The sequence below is a fragment of the Balearica regulorum genome, chromosome 5 (genome assembly GCF_011004875.1).
Source record: "Balearica regulorum gibbericeps isolate bBalReg1 chromosome 5, bBalReg1.pri, whole genome shotgun sequence".
NCBI classification, from domain to species: domain Eukaryota; kingdom Metazoa; phylum Chordata; class Aves; order Gruiformes; family Gruidae; genus Balearica; species Balearica regulorum.
Window position 1 is genome coordinate 24,781,897 of NC_046188.1, and position 17,501 is coordinate 24,799,397.

The 17,501-nt window shown below is 41.1% G+C and overlaps 1 protein-coding gene across 1 annotated transcript in view; it reads left to right on the plus strand.

Annotated features, from left to right (window-relative positions):
* The first annotated feature begins 56 nt into the window (after window positions 1–56).
* The window catches only part of SPTLC2 (serine palmitoyltransferase long chain base subunit 2), a 77,765-nt gene continuing 60,320 nt past the window's right edge, over window positions 57–17,501 (plus strand). Inside the window, exons 1-2 of the mRNA XM_075753766.1 lie at window positions 57–283; window positions 12,252–12,446. Of these exons, the coding sequence (XP_075609881.1) occupies window positions 158–283; window positions 12,252–12,446 (321 nt within the window). The 5' untranslated portion in view covers window positions 57–157. The remainder of the gene's footprint in view (window positions 284–12,251; window positions 12,447–17,501) is intronic.

The following is a 17,501-nucleotide window of genomic DNA, read 5'->3' on the forward strand; positions in this document are numbered from 1 at the left end:
CAGCCTCGCACGCGCGCTGCTGCGTCGTTGCGGAGCCCGCCTCTGAGCGTGACGTCTCCACCGACGATTGGGGGAAGCGGCGGGTCGCGCTTCCGGTGCGGCGGGGCCGGGCCGGGCGGGGGTGGCGGAGCGGGCGCAGCGGAGCCGAACCGGCGGGATGGAGCGGCCCGAACGGGCTGCGGCGGCGTCGGATGCCCAGCCCCGCGCCAACGGCTGCAGCAGCGCAGCCCACGGCGCGCTCCGCAACGGCTACGTGCGCGGCCTGCCCGCGCCCGACACCAAGGTGTGCGCGGCGGGCGCCCTCCGCCGCCCGGGCGGGGCCGGTACCGGGGCGGGGGGTGGGCGATAGTCGCCCGTCTTGGGGGCTCCGGTGGCGGGCAGGGCTTGTAGGGCCGCCCGCGGCGCGGTCGGGGGCTGTCCCCGGTGCCTCGTCCCTCTGTGCGAGCCGCCAGTGCTCCGGGTGGGCTGGGGAGCCCGGGGAGCCTGCACCCGCCTCTCGCGCCGCGGCGGCGGCACGCGGGCTCCGGGAAGCCACCGGTGTGTGGCTGGTGCGGAGTTCGGCAAAACTTCGCCGGCCGGCGGGGGCCCGGGTGGTGTCCCCCGGCCCTCGCCTGGGGAGGGAGGGCAGCGCCTGGTGGGTGTTGGATCGCCAGGCTGGCAACTTCGTGTCAAGCAGCTCAGGTCGTTGCTGTACCTTTACCGCAAAACTTTTGTTAGAAGCGGAGCTTTCAACTCAAACCTTGCTACAATATACTAGGTCTGTGCTTTAGAAGAAAAGATTTTAGTAGTTCTTCACCGCTGTTTTATTGTTACAGGTGTGATGCACAGGGCTACGGGTACAAGTGGCCTTGAGTAGGGACTTCCTTCTACAGAAGAGTTAAAGGTTGATGCGACACTTCCCATCTTGCCTTGTTATCACCCTGTGATGCAAGTGTGTATTTGCGCTTTCAGACTTCCAGTTACTTCTCTGCAAAACACCAAACTTTTGTGTTATAGTGTGAGGTACTTAATGGTTCTCGTGGAGGCAATCCTAGCAGTATGGAATACGTCATGTTTCCTTGGACACGTAAAGCTGCTTGAGAAAAACCTTCCTCCGTTGCCATCCCTCCTCTTGCTCCTTGTTTTCACTCCTGTGCTGCCCCTGCTGTTTTTCCAGTGTAGGCTTGTGCATTCGCTGTGTGAACCAGATTGAGAATTGATGCAGGATAGAGCAAATTTTTTTTTCCTGAGTTAATGTGGGACGCTTACTGTATTTCTTTCACTGGATGGAAGCTCATGGTCTTGCTCTGGCACTTGGGAGGGCATAGCACCGTATTGGGAGTGAACAAATGGAGGAGGAGGGTACGATACCTTCATTTGGCAGCGGGGTCAGCTTGTACTGGTTCAGGGACTATGGCACTGGCAGTCTTGCCTTGCAAACACCAAGTACTGCCAGCTATAAACTGTAGGTGTAAATCTTTGCACTAAGACCAAGCGTGGTGGTGAGTGTTCTTCTTTGAGTGGTTTTTTCCCCCTCTCTGTGCTTTTTTAAAGAAGAAGGTCTGAATGCAGTTATGTTCTGCTTCAGAAGAACAAAAAAGTGGCATAAGGAAGCTGTTTTCTTAAGGATTTTGTTAGCTGTGTTATCTGGAAAACGTGGGAGATGCAGCATGTGAATGGAAAAAACATCAATGTCAAACTGAGGAAGCTTAAAAACCTTGCTGTTTTATGAGACATTCTATTCAGTTCATAGTTTGCGTGTGATACTACATTCAAATGTGTCGTGGAAGCCTGAGGCATTTGAGATAACTATTTCTAAAGGAGAGGAAGGCTCGCTGGAGAAGTGGTCATGAGAAGTCTTAGCAAAAAGCCAAAGTGTAGCGGCATTGTCAGAGGATGTAAGAAGAGTATAAGAAAGTTTTGTGTCTTTCTGGCAGCTGCTTGCTGGTCAAGGAGAGATTTGTAATTAGGAGTCTTGAATTCTTTTCTCCATAATTTTATGTGGGCCAGATTGCTAACTTTGAAAATGAGAGTCTAAATGTTAGAACCTAACTGGAAGAAGTGACTGTTTAGGGGTACTAGGCATGTACAGCTTTCTCAAATAGCATCAGTGATGGGAGCTTAGAGCTGCCAAAGATGTAGTCGCTGAGGTATCACACATTTGGCTACTTGACAAAAGCCTTTTGGCTTTTGAATTTTGGTTGTTGGGCCTTTACACAGGAGAAGGGAAACATGTTAATGCTTACTTTGTGTTGAATATATTTGTCTATGTATGCATATGTCTATACTATGTACGTACCACATACAACACTTGAGAATCTAAGAGATCTGTGGAATGCAAAGTAATTAAGTACCAAAAAGGAGGCAGCTTACATGCGAGACTGCAATTCCTACTTAGTGGAAAAAACCAGAAAAGTAAGGATGAGGAAAAAGTGTTGCAGTCACTGGCGATTTTTCTGGAAAAGCCTGGAGCTTGTGAGAGGAGAGCTTAGAGACAGGGTAGTACATCACTGCGCCCTCCTGTAGGGCTTGATAGTGCTGGAATGCTTTACCCATTTGTAACTATGTGAAAAAAGGAGTCTGCCTCTACCTAGGACATCTCTGTTGTTGTCACCTGAGTAAGTTTTGGAATTTTTTGGTTTGTTTGGGTTTGTTGTGGTTTGGGGGGAGGGGGTGTTACCCTAAAAAAAAAAAGAGTTTCAGAGATTCAAGAAGAGTTTACAAGAGATTCAAGGCCATTATCCTTATGACACAGATTTCAAGCCTTCCTTGCAACTCCCTCCCTCCAGAGAGAGAGAGAGAGAGACTGGTATTTGACAACGTGGGCTCCTTACTGTTATTCCAGATGAGCAGAAGAGGGTGAAATTGTTCACCTTAATTTTTAAATAGGTGGTATTACTTTGTCTCCTGGTGGCATCAGAACTGCTAATCCTTTCCATTGGTAAGAGGAGAGGGGAACTTGCTGCCTATTAAGACTGTACAGTCCTGACTTTGGCTGCCTTGGACATAAATGAAATACTATCAGTGGCTAAGAAACTAATCATTTGAAGTTAGGGTTTCAGCATATTAAAAAACCATTCTATTGAAATACTAAGATAAATAACAGCTCTTTTGCTTTCCTGGCAAGTCCTGTGTTCAAATTACTTTGGTTCTGTTAACAGTTAATCTGTTTAGAGATTCAAATTCAATGAATGCAACAATCTTGCTAAAAGCAGCTTAATTAAAAGAGGTTGAAGACTCATGTGGCAATTAAAAATTGTGGGATATTGAAGAAAAGTGACTTATTTCTGACCGTATACAGTTAAGGGAGTGCGTGGTTAGGGAGAATAGTAATCTATGGATGGGTTCAAAACTGATTTGATGCTTCAGTGTAATACTGCACTATGTAAGATGAAAGCCTGACATCTCAAAGGTTATTTTCATGGCATGAGGAAATGAACGCAGCCAGGAGAAAGAAAGCAAATCTAAATAAAAGAACAGTGAAGTTACCTCTTCAAGTTGTGCATGTTTCTACTTTTTATGTCCTTCTGGTCTGCTGGAGAGCGAGTTAAGTGAGTTCAGTAGAAAAATGGTATTTAGGATCTATCAAGACACTTGTGGGAATAATAAAGAGTGTAGGGAAAATTGCTTTTCCTTTCTGCAATGCGATTTTAAACTGGAATGTATTTCTCCATTGGAGTGTTTTGCTCTGAAGCAAATGGCTAATGGTTTTCTAGTACTGCATCTGAAAAATTTTTTCTTGCTTAAAATAGATTGGGACATATTTAATGGGACAAGGTGTCCTTATTTTCCATTGTAATTTATTGGAATCTAGCTATTATTGTGAACAGATTTTTAGTAATGTATTTTTTTGGACTCCTTAATTGAGCTGCTCACTTTAGAATGGTTCTGTTATGCTTCTAGAAGTTGAAGAAGAAATAATCGCAAACTAAGACAATAGTTGGAATATAGGGTTTAGATACCAAGTTCTTAATTTCTGTTGTGTGGGATATCTCCAAGTCAGTTAGATAGGAGCTGGAATGATATAAACAAATATTAATTTCCCTGATGTTTCTAGAAGGTCTCCAAATGCCGTACTGTAGCAATCTCCAGATAGCTTATTGAATACGTGCTTTTGTAAACAAGGTCTCATACTACTTCCTCAGGAAAACAAGGAATAGTTTTGTTGAAGAGAGTGGGAGGACTGTGGGATTTGCATTCCTTTAAAAGTGTCACAAGTCCTGAATTCTTACAGCTATTAAAATGGACAGTGTAAATATCTTTTTCTGAAAGCTTTGGTGTGTATGTGCTAAAAACAGCTTGTGTGGTCCTGTGATGTGTGTTTGGGTTTTTTAGAGAGAGCAGTCATACTGCTTGTAGGCTCATATCGTGACATCCTTCAGGATGCAGGGGAATGATGGCTTCACCTTGATTTTATAGGTGCTTTTGCTGGAGTTTAGGTTAGTGTAAATTCTTTGGAGGAGCACACTTATGAAGATGAATGCAAACAACACTGGAAGGTTTTCTTGTTAAGTGAGTTAGTGGTAGCAGCAATGTGAATAAACCCTTGTTTCAGATGAAGATTAGGATAAGATAAAGATGTTAAATAACTGTTCTATCCATGGGTATAAAAAGGAATTTGAGTACAGAATTATGGGGTTTTTTTCACATCTGTGTGTAACTTAAAATGCAAATATTTCTGATAAAAAGAAAAAAATTGCTCGTAAAGAACTAAATCTCATGAACTTATTCAGAAGGAAGTGATCGTTCCCCCTTACTCAGTATTTGTGAGAGTGCATCTTCAGTGCTGTGTCCAGTTTTGAGTTCCCCAGAAAGATGCTGACATAGCCACATGAATCTGTGAATCCAGTGGAGGGCCCCCAAGAAGCAGATGAGACTGGAGCACGTGAGGTACGAGGAGAGGCTGAGAGCACTGGGTTTGCTCAACCTTAGGAGGAGAAGGCTCAGCTAGCTGGCTGGAGAATATAGAGAAGATGGAGCCAAACTCCTGGAAGTGTGTGGCAATAGGATGAGAGGCAATGGATGTAATTTGTAAGAATGGGAAATTTTGTTTACGTAAAAGGAAAATAATTTTTTCCTGAGGGTGCTAAAATACTGGAAGAAGTTGCCCAGAGAGGTTTGTGGAATCTCTATCCTTAGAGGTGTTTAAGACTAGATTGGACATGGCCCTCAGCAACCCGTAATTAGACCTTCTTTGAGCTGGGGATTGGACACGATGACCACTGGAGGTCCCTTCCAACCTTGGTTGTTCCATGTTACAGAGATAAACTCATGGATTGCAGGAGAGTTTGCCCAGGTTTAGACATCAGCATTTAATCCTTGAACCCTTATAAAAATGTGTACCTTAAAGCTTGTAGCATTTACTCTGAGGCTTGCATCAGACCTGGGGAAAGAAGTTATTACTTTCTGCCTCTTGCTTGCTTTTTGACTGACTGCGTTTTTTGTGTCAGTAACATAAAATTGGAGTAGAAAATTGGTTGATCTCAGAAAGACTGCAGTCTCCTTCAGATGTTTTAATTGACAAAACTCTGTTTCTGATGTGCATGAGGATACTTTTCTGATACCAAAATTAATTATAAAAGACTACAAGCCTTTGTGGAAGGAATAGCTGCTACACAATGTTATCTGGCTACCTGAATATTTGAGGCCATCATATTAAATTAGTAGATGTGCCAGTGTTGTTGAGAATTTATGTATCTGTACTGGTATGAAAACAAACACCACTGGTAGCAGTTGATGTGATTGGCTTCTCTTAGATTTGAATAAATGCTACTGAGAAGTCAGTTTAGTTGAAGTGTTAAATTCCTTCCGTTGTATTGGACGGCCATTTCAAATTTAGCTGGTGATAAGCCTTAAGTGCTATAATAAATTGTTATAAATGTATGCAAGTTCATTTTTTGTTATTGTAACTTGAGTCACTTGAGTGATATGTCATGTTGTATTTTCCTGTCTTAATTGTACAGTAGAAACGTTGTTTTCCTAAATATCATGCTTTCAATTTGTTGGAAAAACCCTTTTTCTTAATTATCTACTGACTTCAGTTTCTCTAGGAGGAGCATAAAACATTGGCCCAGTTTCAGCGAGGTTTCCAATCTTTTCTTTGCCTTCATTAAGAAATCACTCCTAGAAAAGAATCCACTTTTAATTTAAAAGTGTAGTCTTGAAGAATACTTACAGTTGAGAAAGCAGGAGCTGAAAAGTTTAGGAAGTAACGGGGTTTAATGTCTGTAAAAATAAGTGAGAGCGAATTCTAAAGTACACTAGGAATGCTTTTAGAGGTATCTGAGAGCCTGGAGATTGAAGCCTTGTTAGTGAAGTTAAGGACTTATCTGTCAAAATGCTGTACATCTAAAATCTACTGAACATACTAGATACAGTAACATATTAGGTTTAAAGTAAGGTCATCTGTCAGAAAAAAGTATATTCTCAGTAGGATTCAAATTGTCAGCCAAATTTGTAGCAAGCAAAAAACCTCAAACTTAATTGCATCATTCACTTGCTAAAAGGAAAAAAACCAAACCCCAAACACTTAAACATTATGAAGATTTATACTGTTTGGGTAGATATGGCAAGTGCATCTTAACAAAGGAATGCCAAATTTGTTGGGGTTAACTAGTTGCAAATCAAAATATTTGATAATACCTGCCAACAAGAACAGATGTTTAATTAGGAATAATGCACTGGAGTGTTAAAGTCTGTTTTGTAAAACAAGTTTCCCTCCTGGGATTTTTTTTTTTTTTTTTTTTAAAACTTAAAATGTGATTTAAATCAGTTCATTCTGGTTTTGGTAGTAAATACTTGGTCGTTGTTTTACCCGTACAACAGTCTGAGATCTGAAGTCAAAGTCCACATTACGTTTCTAAAAATGAAAAAAAACCCAACTGCAAAGCTGCTAGTAAAATTTCTGCAGTGTGTGGTATGTGTCAGTGAGAAGCTACTGAATTTTAATAACAATTTAGTGAAGTTGTGTTCCAGCATAAATAATCCTTTTAAGGTGTTTGCATAAGGTCTGCCAGGTTCATCTGACTCTGTTCTTCCTGGTAGCATGAAATGAAACAGCCTCTTTAATACAGAGTGTTAGTGGTTTCCTGGGGTAGGAGCATAACCAGTTACTGCGTATTCCACTCTTACTGTGTGCTGCGCGTTGCACTGGCAGCGTCTTCTCTCCCTGAAATATATGCCTGCCGTGCCAGATTCCTGTGATAAATCCTGTGTGTTGTCTATGGCAGTGTCTGCAAACGTCTCTGTTTAAGCATGGCTTTTGTCTTCTCACGAAACTTCTCTAATGCTTTTGAAAGTTAATGAAAGTTAAGCATGAGTAGGTACCCTTCAGTCTGAGGGTGTTTGGCTGCTTTGTGCGCTGCTTTGCATCTCCTGATTTCTACCATGATGACTTTTTTTAGAATGAGTTCTTATCCAAGTTCTCTGCTGACACAGGTATAGCAAATAAATTTTCAGTGAAAAGAAAGTCAGGTTTTGGGTGCTGGCTGTGAAAGCATAATTAACGCTAAGATTTGTATCTGTTTGCTGGCTTCATTTTACCTGCTTTGTAAATCCGTGACAGGGTGAGGTATGGTAGTCCTCTGAAGATCCTACTGTCCAAATTTAGAAAAGGGAAAATGGTGAACAGTACTAGTAAAAGCAAGTTTACTGCTAACTGTTGTTTATGAATTGCAATTTTTTAATGCTCTGATAAAAGAGTTATCTTCACATCTAATATGATAGTGGAGGTTGTAATCAATAAAGCATGCAATTGGATACATTCTAGTGTGAGTTTATGCTCAGTGGGTGGCTTAAATGAGAACTATTTTTGTGTAGATTACACTGTTCTGTCCCTAATGCCAGATGACCTGTAATCATGCGAGGGTAACTGCAAAAGGGGTATTATGTGAGATGTTTTCCATGTATGTCAGTAAAGAATTTGAATAATTCAGGATAGGCAGAAATACCTCTTCTGTCTGTGGAGCTGGAGTCTCATTCTGATGGTGCTTAACCTTAAGGCATGGCAAGATCTGATGCTATCTGGAGGCCAACATGGTCTTTAAAGTGTAACTTTGTACAGTGTTTGGGTAAGAACATTAGGTTGGGTGTAGCTGTGCCGCGCATGTGTACATCCACAATCCCATCCTCTGTCTGTATTAGACGTGCTGCCACGCTACTTATAGTGATTCTAATTCGCAGGATGAACTAACTCTGAAGTCAGTTTTGTAATGTAACATCTTGTTAATTGGAACTGTTTGTTGCCAGGTTGGAGAGATGATTATAATCAGACTCCCTGCTGTGTTCTGCCTTAGACCAGTGCAGTCCTTCCTACCTGTAGCTGTATGATGCTGCTGCTCAGTAACTGTTAGAATACAGTTTTATGTGATTTGTTTCCCCAAGAGCTTGGCCCAACCCAGGCTTTACTCGTGGCTGACTCAGAATGCCATCTCTTTGCTGCCTTCTGTAACCAGATGGGTGGTGCTCTCTCTGATTTTTTTAAATTTTTTTTTCTGCTGCTTATTTTTTTTTTCTCCTGCAGTTGAGTTTCTTAATGTGACAGTGCTCTTCTGTGTACATGTGGTCTTGGGCAGTACAGGAAAGAGAGATGTATGTGAGCATACACCTGCTTTTTTGAACCACATGCTTAGGGTGAACCTTGACTTTTCTTTGTGGTCTCCACTTAGATATGCAGAATATTCTAGTTCAAAGGTGATGGCTCACTTTTTTTATCGTAAGACTTGTTGAAACCATAAAAGTCTTAATCTTGCACACTTCCCCCCAGAAAAGGAAATGAATCGCTAAACTGTACCCACATTTTTTCTTGGTTTCTGGAACTGAACTTGCTGCTCTTTGACAGCAGGCTTGCAGCTTACAGTGTGTAAGCTTTTATTTGAAGGCTAATGTGCAGATTCATAAGGCATTCTTGAAAAAAAGAATAGGCTTGTATCCAAAATGTGGCTATGAATGTCTCTTCTGTAGGCAATTCTAGAGTGTATTTATAGTCATAGTATGCTTCATGAAAAGTCCGTGGAATTGCATTCAGAGTATTTCTTTAATATTTAATTGAGATAGGACAGCATAGAAGCTTCTTGGCTTATGTGGTAGCTGAGGTGAGAGTGTAAGTATGTATAAGCACATTGGTAGAAGAACACTGGGAGGTGAAATTAATTGGAGCATGTGTTGAATCAATCCAGGTATTCCCAAAAGGGCCTTTCTCAGTCACATGTTGGGTTTGACCACGTGGAATAACTTGTTTAGTTTTAGCATTTGACACATGCAGAGGCACCTCTAAAGACCTGGAAAAAATTGTAATGCTTTTACTGTGATTAAAATTGTGTATAAGTTTGTGTTTGTTTTGGTTTGGTTTTCTTTCCAATAGCTATTTTTTGCTATTAGTTAACCTCAGATCCATACCTTTAGGATGTAGCCTTTCATCTCCTCCAGATGAACTTCCCATTACCTGGGAAAGACATTAAAAGCTTTGAGATCTCTGTTAGATGGCTAGGTAATTTGTGAAGTAGTCACTACTAGTTTTCTGTCTGCTTATCCAGAAATCAACTACTAGTAGACAGCCACAGTTAACAGGTATGTCATGTGCCCGCTCCTGAATAGCTGCTATTCACAGCCTGGTCTGTCAGTGTGAGGACACCAAATTTCAACTTTAATTCATCAAGCTGTGAGATTGTAGTAATTGGAGCTTTGGTGCGTGATCTTTCCCAGATCTGGATGCAATGAATTTCTATAGTTTCATGAATTGGAGCCATAGTGATACAGTTAAGCAACCTCAAGAGTAATAGAGAAGAGAAATCTTTCATGGATTTTCCTCTGCAGCGTTGGCTCATGGAGTCTGTCGATTGCCACGGTGCTGCTGTCCCTCCTCTCTCCCAGCAGCTGCTGGTTCTTGTTTGCGGAGATTGATCAAATGAGTTTGTGGAGTGGTACTGTAAGAACTATTAGGGTCTAATAAATAACCTTCTGCAAACCATTATATTTCCAGCCTGGATCAGTTCAGTGTTGGAGGGATGCTATACTGAAAATGAGATTAGCTTTAGTTGTGTAAGGCTATCGCCAGAGCGTGGTGCGGATGGCTCAAAGTGGGAGTGAGCAGGGTGGGGACAGTTCCTTTGGCTGGCACTGTTCCTGAAGAAAGCAGTGTATGAACCTGTGGCCTTTGCTAAAGCTTTAAATTGCCATCATCTGAGCTGCAATGTAGTAAGCAAGTGTTCCTACACCTGTTCCAAAGCATGATAATTTTCTAACTTAAACCATGGCTGTACGCAGTTTGTTTTTAAAACTACTTCAATATTAAACCTGACCTCAAAGCACTGCAAATTAGTTATTTGCATCTGGCGTAAGTGCTGCTGCTAAAGGAGAAGATCCTATGGTGTCTTTGCTGGTTCGTTTCCACGCTTGCACCAATTCTAAAGTCCCCACAACTACAGTGACCAAACTGAGGAATTGCTGTGGTTGAAACTTTGTTTTGCTCTGCAGCTGTCTGGATGTCTGTATGGGCAAAAGGGAAGAGGTAGAAAGGAGTCTCAGGAGGAAGGTGGTGGTGCAGTTTATACTCAGTGACTGCATAGCTATAGCATAATTGTATCCTAACAGCAGACCCTTGCTTCTGAAAAATTGTTCTCAAGATATTAATGCCAGGCTTGAAATACAGACTTGCTTCGGCATCTGAGATGAGCAGGTATCATTTTCCAAATAATGCAGTGTCTGGTGAGGCCAGCAAGTATGTGTGCTTTTATTGATTCATCAGCTGTTACAGAGGTTAGTGCAACTCTGGCTTCCTTTCCCATAGGATAGTATGAGTGCCATAGGTGAATAACTGTGTGTGTTCTGTCTGCTGGCCCCCACTCCTCATTAATTACTTGCTGTTATCTTTTCTCATTAATTTAGGATCAACTTCTTTCCTAGGTGTTGATATTTCTTGCATTAGAATATTTGAAAAATACATTTCTTATTATATCTGGCTATAAACTGCAATTTGAATACAGTCCAGAGAAATTTGAGCAACATCCTAGATAAATCCTTGTTCTAGCCCTCTTTTCATCGTGGTGTTATTATTAATATAGGCATTTCTTGAAATTTATTGTCTTGGTTTCCTTCTTGTCTTCTGGCTGCTCGTGTGCATATCTGGCAACATCCTTCATAATATATTTGGATACCAGAGAGTTACAGAATTGTATGCCAATCTTAATCTGCTTAGATTACCTAATAGTTCGTAATTTTCCTAACCCTGGGAGCACTGGCAAAAACAGATTTATTCTGCAAGGAGTAAGACTTGTCACCGTTGATGCTACAGGTGGTGGATTTATGTTTTGGAGAGTGTTCTTTCACATGTAGCTATTCTATTACAGGGTAGCTATTCTATAACCTTTAGGAATACAGATAGCAATCTGCATCTAATGGCTGGGCTTCTATGTTTTGATATGTTGACTTTTGAGATCTGATCTTTAACTTAATTCTTTGAACAAGTAGTCTCGTTAAAACCATGATGTTTTTCCCCCCAGTGTTGCTACACATGTATTATACAGCTAGGCAAGCTCTTATCTTCAGGAGATGGTATGTAAGTAGCAAGATGACTTTTAGTGTGGATTTTATGCAGAAAGCCTTGCTTTGTTCTGTGTGCTGACATATATGCAATGTTGAGACTGTGTATACAATGACTTTTTTGTCTGTGGTGTCATGTCCACCTCATCCATGAGTACAGTGTTTACATCAGCATCTTTAGGCTAATGGTTATGGAGACACAGATTATGCTTGTTTTGTTACAGTAATGTAGGCTTCCAAAGTTGAGTCTATTTTGATGTTTTCCAGTTACTTTTTTAGTTCTCATAATCCTGAGAATACATTTTTTTATCTTAAATAAAACTATTCACTTCTATATTTTGCTTTTGCCTGTAGTGAGCCTGGGAAGCCTCACTGCACTGTTATTTGTGTTTACCTAGTTCTTGGTGAAGGGGGAAGGCAGTGTTTTCATTTTGGTTGGCCTGGATGTAAGCAATGCTCTCTATGTAGCTTCGCAAACTGAAAAACTTTAATGAGATGTTAGATTATGCTGTACTAAATTGGTAACTTTGGTTATATCAACAATTTAGCAACCTTGTATATGGAGACTGACAGTTTTTGTCGGTAATGGCTGAACCTAGCTGGAAATACTTTGAACTGGGCGATGGGGACGCAGAGCTTATAGCTGATCGGAGGTCCAGGGACTACTCTGAAATGCCTGTCACTTCTTGAATGTATATCTCACAACTGCCTCTCTCTTTAAATTTTTGCTATAGATAAATCATGTTGTGCACAATGGAGGATTATACAAAAGGCCTTTCAATGAAGCTTTTGAAGAAACACCAATGCTGGTTGCTGTGCTGACCTACGTAGGCTATGGTGTTCTCACTCTCTTTGGGTATCTGCGAGATTTCATGCGGCAGTGGAAGATTGAGAAGTGTCAAAATGCGACGGAAAGAGAAGAACAAAAGGTAACCACTGGGAAATAATGATCAGTGGGGAATGATGTGGCTGAGGCTATAGCTTGAGCATTTCTTTGGGGAGCAGTGTTGTTCAAAGTTTTCTGCGGTTTTCCTTGTCTTCTGAATGCCCCAAATGTTAAGGTAGTACTGCTGTGTTGTTAAACAAAATAATGGGGTTTTTTAGTTGGGTTATTTTTTGGCAGAGCAGTTCTCTCATCTGGTTCACTGCAAAGCTACATCAACAGTTTTATCAACATGCTGAGAGATGCCCCAGCTGCAGAAACAGGGATTTGGGGGGGGAGAGACTGCATATGCCAGCATCAGCAGCTGAAGAAGTGCTTACCAAAGGATCTGGTTTAAGTTTGACAGCAGTGGGAGGTTTTCTGGTGCTGCTCTGGTGGCTGTGTTTTGATTTGGAAGCATGCTATTAATTCTCTTTAGCCTAGGCAGTTGCAAAGAAAAGCTTGTGGATGAGAACCATAGCACGAGCTGGATGAGTTTAAATTCATCTGGAGTCCAGAACACTAGCAGGTTAACTGATGAGTAATATGATGTACTGACTCCTGACTCACTGATAGCAATTAAAAAGAATTAATTCATAATAAGATATATTTTAAAAAGTTTCTGTTACCAGGTGAAAAGTCTTGCCTGCTTCAGCAGTTGGTCTGGAATAGATAATCCTAATTTTGAATAGTTGTAAAACATTTTTAGAGTCTTTTATTCCTCATGAGAATTAATTACTTTTAAGAAAACTACTGTTTAAACTTGCAATTCACAAGCTATTTTTTGCTAACTCTTAGTGTGAGCCCTCTTAGCACAGTGTGAATACCAGTGAGCTTTGCTCCAAAGGGGGAGTGAATTGGCTTACTCTTGCTGATCGGGGTTCTGTTTTTCTCAACTGCTTTGGGGAGCCAGTCTGACTTATAAAACGTTTGTTTTCCAGTTGCTGATTTCTGGTTCTCTGTGCAGCCACACAAGCAGTTGGCTAGTAGAAAATAGGGGGTGGCAGGAAGGACATCTCATTAATGCAAACAAATAATCAAGGGTGGGAGGGGGGAAGAAAGAAAAGGAAGGCTTATTTGGAGGCAGCACTGGAGTAAAGTGCATGTCATCTTATGGTAGATTAGCTAAGATGCAGTAACTAACCAATGCCTAAAATTACTTCACAGTAGCTTCTTTGTGTGAACGTTGTGAGGTGGAATTAAGCTGATTCATAGCAAGGCACTTAATTCCAAAATAGAAACATTCTCTTAGGAGTTTAATGAGGAAAAGGTATTTCATGTTAGTTAAAAGTACAGGAGTTTAAATTTACACTATTTCCAAACTGACTTCTGGAATCTGAAAGTAAAAATCTTGGATCCCTTTTAACAGTTACAGTATCCGAATAAGGATTGCTGGCTAAATCTCAGCTTGAAATTTGACATGTTCGATTATGTCATTTGAGCTGTTCTGGTTTATGTCACCTGAGACCATGACAGCTTTGTATTTTTCTGTGTATAGAACAGTCAAACAGTTGCAGAAATCTACCACATTAGAATAAAGGTTTAAATATTGGTCTTTACTCATGGTTCTTGAGGATTATAAAGGAGTGACTGAAGTGTTGGTGCAGCTACTGTATACTGTAGCTGTTATTTCTTTGCACGGGTTTTGTGAAACGCTTGTTCTGTTACCTGTGTGTAAGGTGCAAGACTGCTTACAGTAGTCCTTTTTGGTGGGAACAGTCATGACTCTTACATGAGGGTGTACAAAAGGAAGACCTTGAGCAGTAGGTCTAATTTAGGAATATATTATTGGTGTTAGGCTATCAGTAAAGATGGTCACAGAGGACATCGAAGCACAGAGTTCGTTAGCAACTGGTTATCCTAGTTCTAAAAGAAATTTAGCCTTGAAATTTTTTATAAATTAACTTAGCATTGCCTCTTGCCCTGAAAGACATTTGTTAACAAGTAACACCTCCCAGACAGATGACTTGAAACCATTTGTGTGTTGGTCATGGCTTGCAGGGAGGAGATGCATGTGTTCTGGGTTTGTTTTGTACATAGGATGTCTGTGGATGGAGCTAGTAAGAAGTGCCAGTGAACATTGCGTAAGAATGAAAAATAGGAAATCCTGTTTAAAAAAAAGTTTTGGTGTTGAAGAAATCGCAGCCTAGTGTACTTCCCCAAATCATGTTTCTAGTGCTTAGGTTGGAATAGCTGTTTCCGATACCAGACAAATAGAAAAGCGATCACGTGAGGTCTAGAACATACAGTACTTATCCTCACACTTTGCTGCTTTAAGCTTTGTTTGCCTGCAAGTGAATTGATGAGAGCACATTGCAGCGTATCTAGTGTGGGAGCCAGGTTTTATTTTGGTGGGGGGGGGGGGGGTGTGCTCAATGACTTGTTTTGAAACAGTTTCTCATGATTTTCAAATGTTTGAATCTCTCAAGCTGCTGGCTGACAACGCTATCATCTTTTCATAAGGGAATGCAGATACTAGTGCACAGAAAAGGCTTGAAACTCGCACTTTTTTTAATACATGCAAATCACAAGAGCTCTGGGGTAGTCTCTGGCAGATTTGTGACCTCTGTGTGGAAAGTAACATTTTTGTTATTCAAATTCTGAAGAGGCAGCTAGATGATTATGATTTTCTTAAGGGTTAGCTTTATGAAATAGTTCGTAATTGTTTAGGTGAAAAGCTCAAAGCAAAGGCAATGGGACTAGCTGTGTAGCTGAACAGTTTGTGATGACCTGCTTTGTGACCAAAAAAAATTACGTAGTGTGAGGAAGTATCTCATAAAAGGCTGAATGAACTTGTCCTGAAAGTCATGGAATTGAAGCAAATGGGTTTTCTGTGGTGTGTTTCTGAAGGTGATCACAGTTAAAAGCATAAGGTAAACTTAGGTCTAAAATGTAGTATTAAAAACAAACAAACAAATGCCACCTTCAGTTTTTGTGTGTTTCGGAGGGCAGTTTATTTCAGTAGAGCAAATCCTTCCTTAAATTGTCACGTAATATTGTAATCTTAGTCTGTGCATCAGAACTAGAAACCAAAAGTGACCAAACTAAAGAGCAGGCTTTCCGACAGGTCTGTGTTGGGACTGTCTCTGATGGTGGGTAAATTCCTTGGAATTTATTAGGGCCTTCCATTGAAATTAATGATTCCAGGAAAACCTAATATTCACTCACTGTTGGAACACAAAAGGGTGAAAAGGGACAGGCTTTGCTAGTACTCATTTCCAGGAAGTAGTCTGATGGGTTTTGGCTTTGTTTAAAATATATCCAACTGGGCTTTTCCTGGAAACCAGTGTTGTGTAGCACATCCTCTGTGAAGCATTATCAGTATGTTTTAGGCATGGGTAAGCAGCAAGATTAACAATTCTCGGTTACCCTGGAATCAATTTATGCATGCTCAATTTAATGTAATGTCTGGTCATACAATGTGTTTAAATCTGCAAAATGCTTGTGGGATTTTATAGGCAGGGTGAAAACTACTTTTACCTTTCTTCTGGTCTGATTTGCCTGTGCAAATGGGGATGGTAACTCTCTAACATACCTCTTTATGCTCAGTACCTTGCCCATTTAGGATGTATTTCTAGCATCTGGGGTTTTCAAACATTTGTTCACAGGGATCCAGCTGTAGGAGTATCTCAGGGGCAGTAAACTGAGGTCTTTTGCTCAATGTTGTCTTAGCATCTGTATAGCTCATCAGAGGCCTCCTGATGGTATGTATGAAGGCTACCCAGTTATTGCTGCTTTTTTTTTTTTCTTGACTCATGTAGCAGCGAGATGGAACTAGTCTTTCTGCTTCCTTTTAGAAGCCTGAAATTTGTTGCAATTGTCTGCTTGATTTCCATTCAGAGTCAGTTGTGTATTATCAGGGAACACATTATGTGAATTGCAGATAAGCGTGGCTGGTGCTCATGGCACCATTTGTTAGCTTAGGTGCAACGCTATGAAAACTTGGCTCTAAAAGCAGCATAATCACTGCATTTGCATGTCACTGTGCCCCAAGCGAATGGTTACAAAGCTCTTGTTATGACCTTCACTTTGTTGTAATATTAATTTACAGTATGATGAAATATTGGATTCCCAAATCACCTATACTAAGGTGCTGCACCCCAAGGGAGGATTTTATTCTTCCCTTGTTTCACTCCTTTTTGAAATTGCGATGCCTTTCAGGCTTCTGGGAGATCACTAGTACTTAGGTTTCTTCATCAGGGATCACCTTATTAATAGGGGATGTGTTCTAGGCTTAAATCGACAGGAATGGAGCTGTTTAGGATTTCTTAGCTCTATTCTAGTGGAAGGTGTCCCTGCCCATGGCAGAGGGGGTGGAACTAGATGATCTTTGAGGTCCTTTCCAACCCAAACCATTCTATGTTCGTATGAATTCAAATAAAAGAACCATGCTGCTTTTGCTCCCTCCTTTGGAAACAGTATAACCTTTGCAGTTGTTTGACTATGCTTACTCTGAGGATTGCTGAAAGACTCATCTCGCTCCTAGAATATTTTCCCTCCAAATGAAACTGTTCCATCTCAGGCTGATATTCTTAGGGTCTGTTATGGTTAGAAAGTGTTAGATCTGAAATAGGATGAGAACTTGATGGAAAAATAGCAACAAGCTCTGAAGGCCATTTAAAGGTGACAGTGATTGCTTCCAGCAGTAGGACAGTGTTGCAGCACAGCACTGTGGCTCCATGTGCCAAAAACTTGAAATACTGTGGATTGATAGATTTCATCCCCCCTCCCTCTCTAGATGCTTTTTCTTGGTTCAAAGATTGAAAACATTTAATTTTCATGAGAAATTCAAGTGGCCTTTTTGGTATACTGTCCTCTCTACTCTCTATCTGAAATGTCACGCTAGAAAGAAGCGGGGGGTGGGAGGGAGGAGGCAGGGAGCAAACAAACCAACCAACCCCCAAACCAACCAGGCAAACCATCTCGTCCTGTATGCCATCTCCAAAAGAGGGCTCTCAACTCCAAAAGTCAGTACCAGTTTATAAAGGCACGAAATCCCTACCATTTCTCTTTTTTGTATTCTCAGATGCATAGGTCATGAGAACCTCTTGGTGGGGTTAGG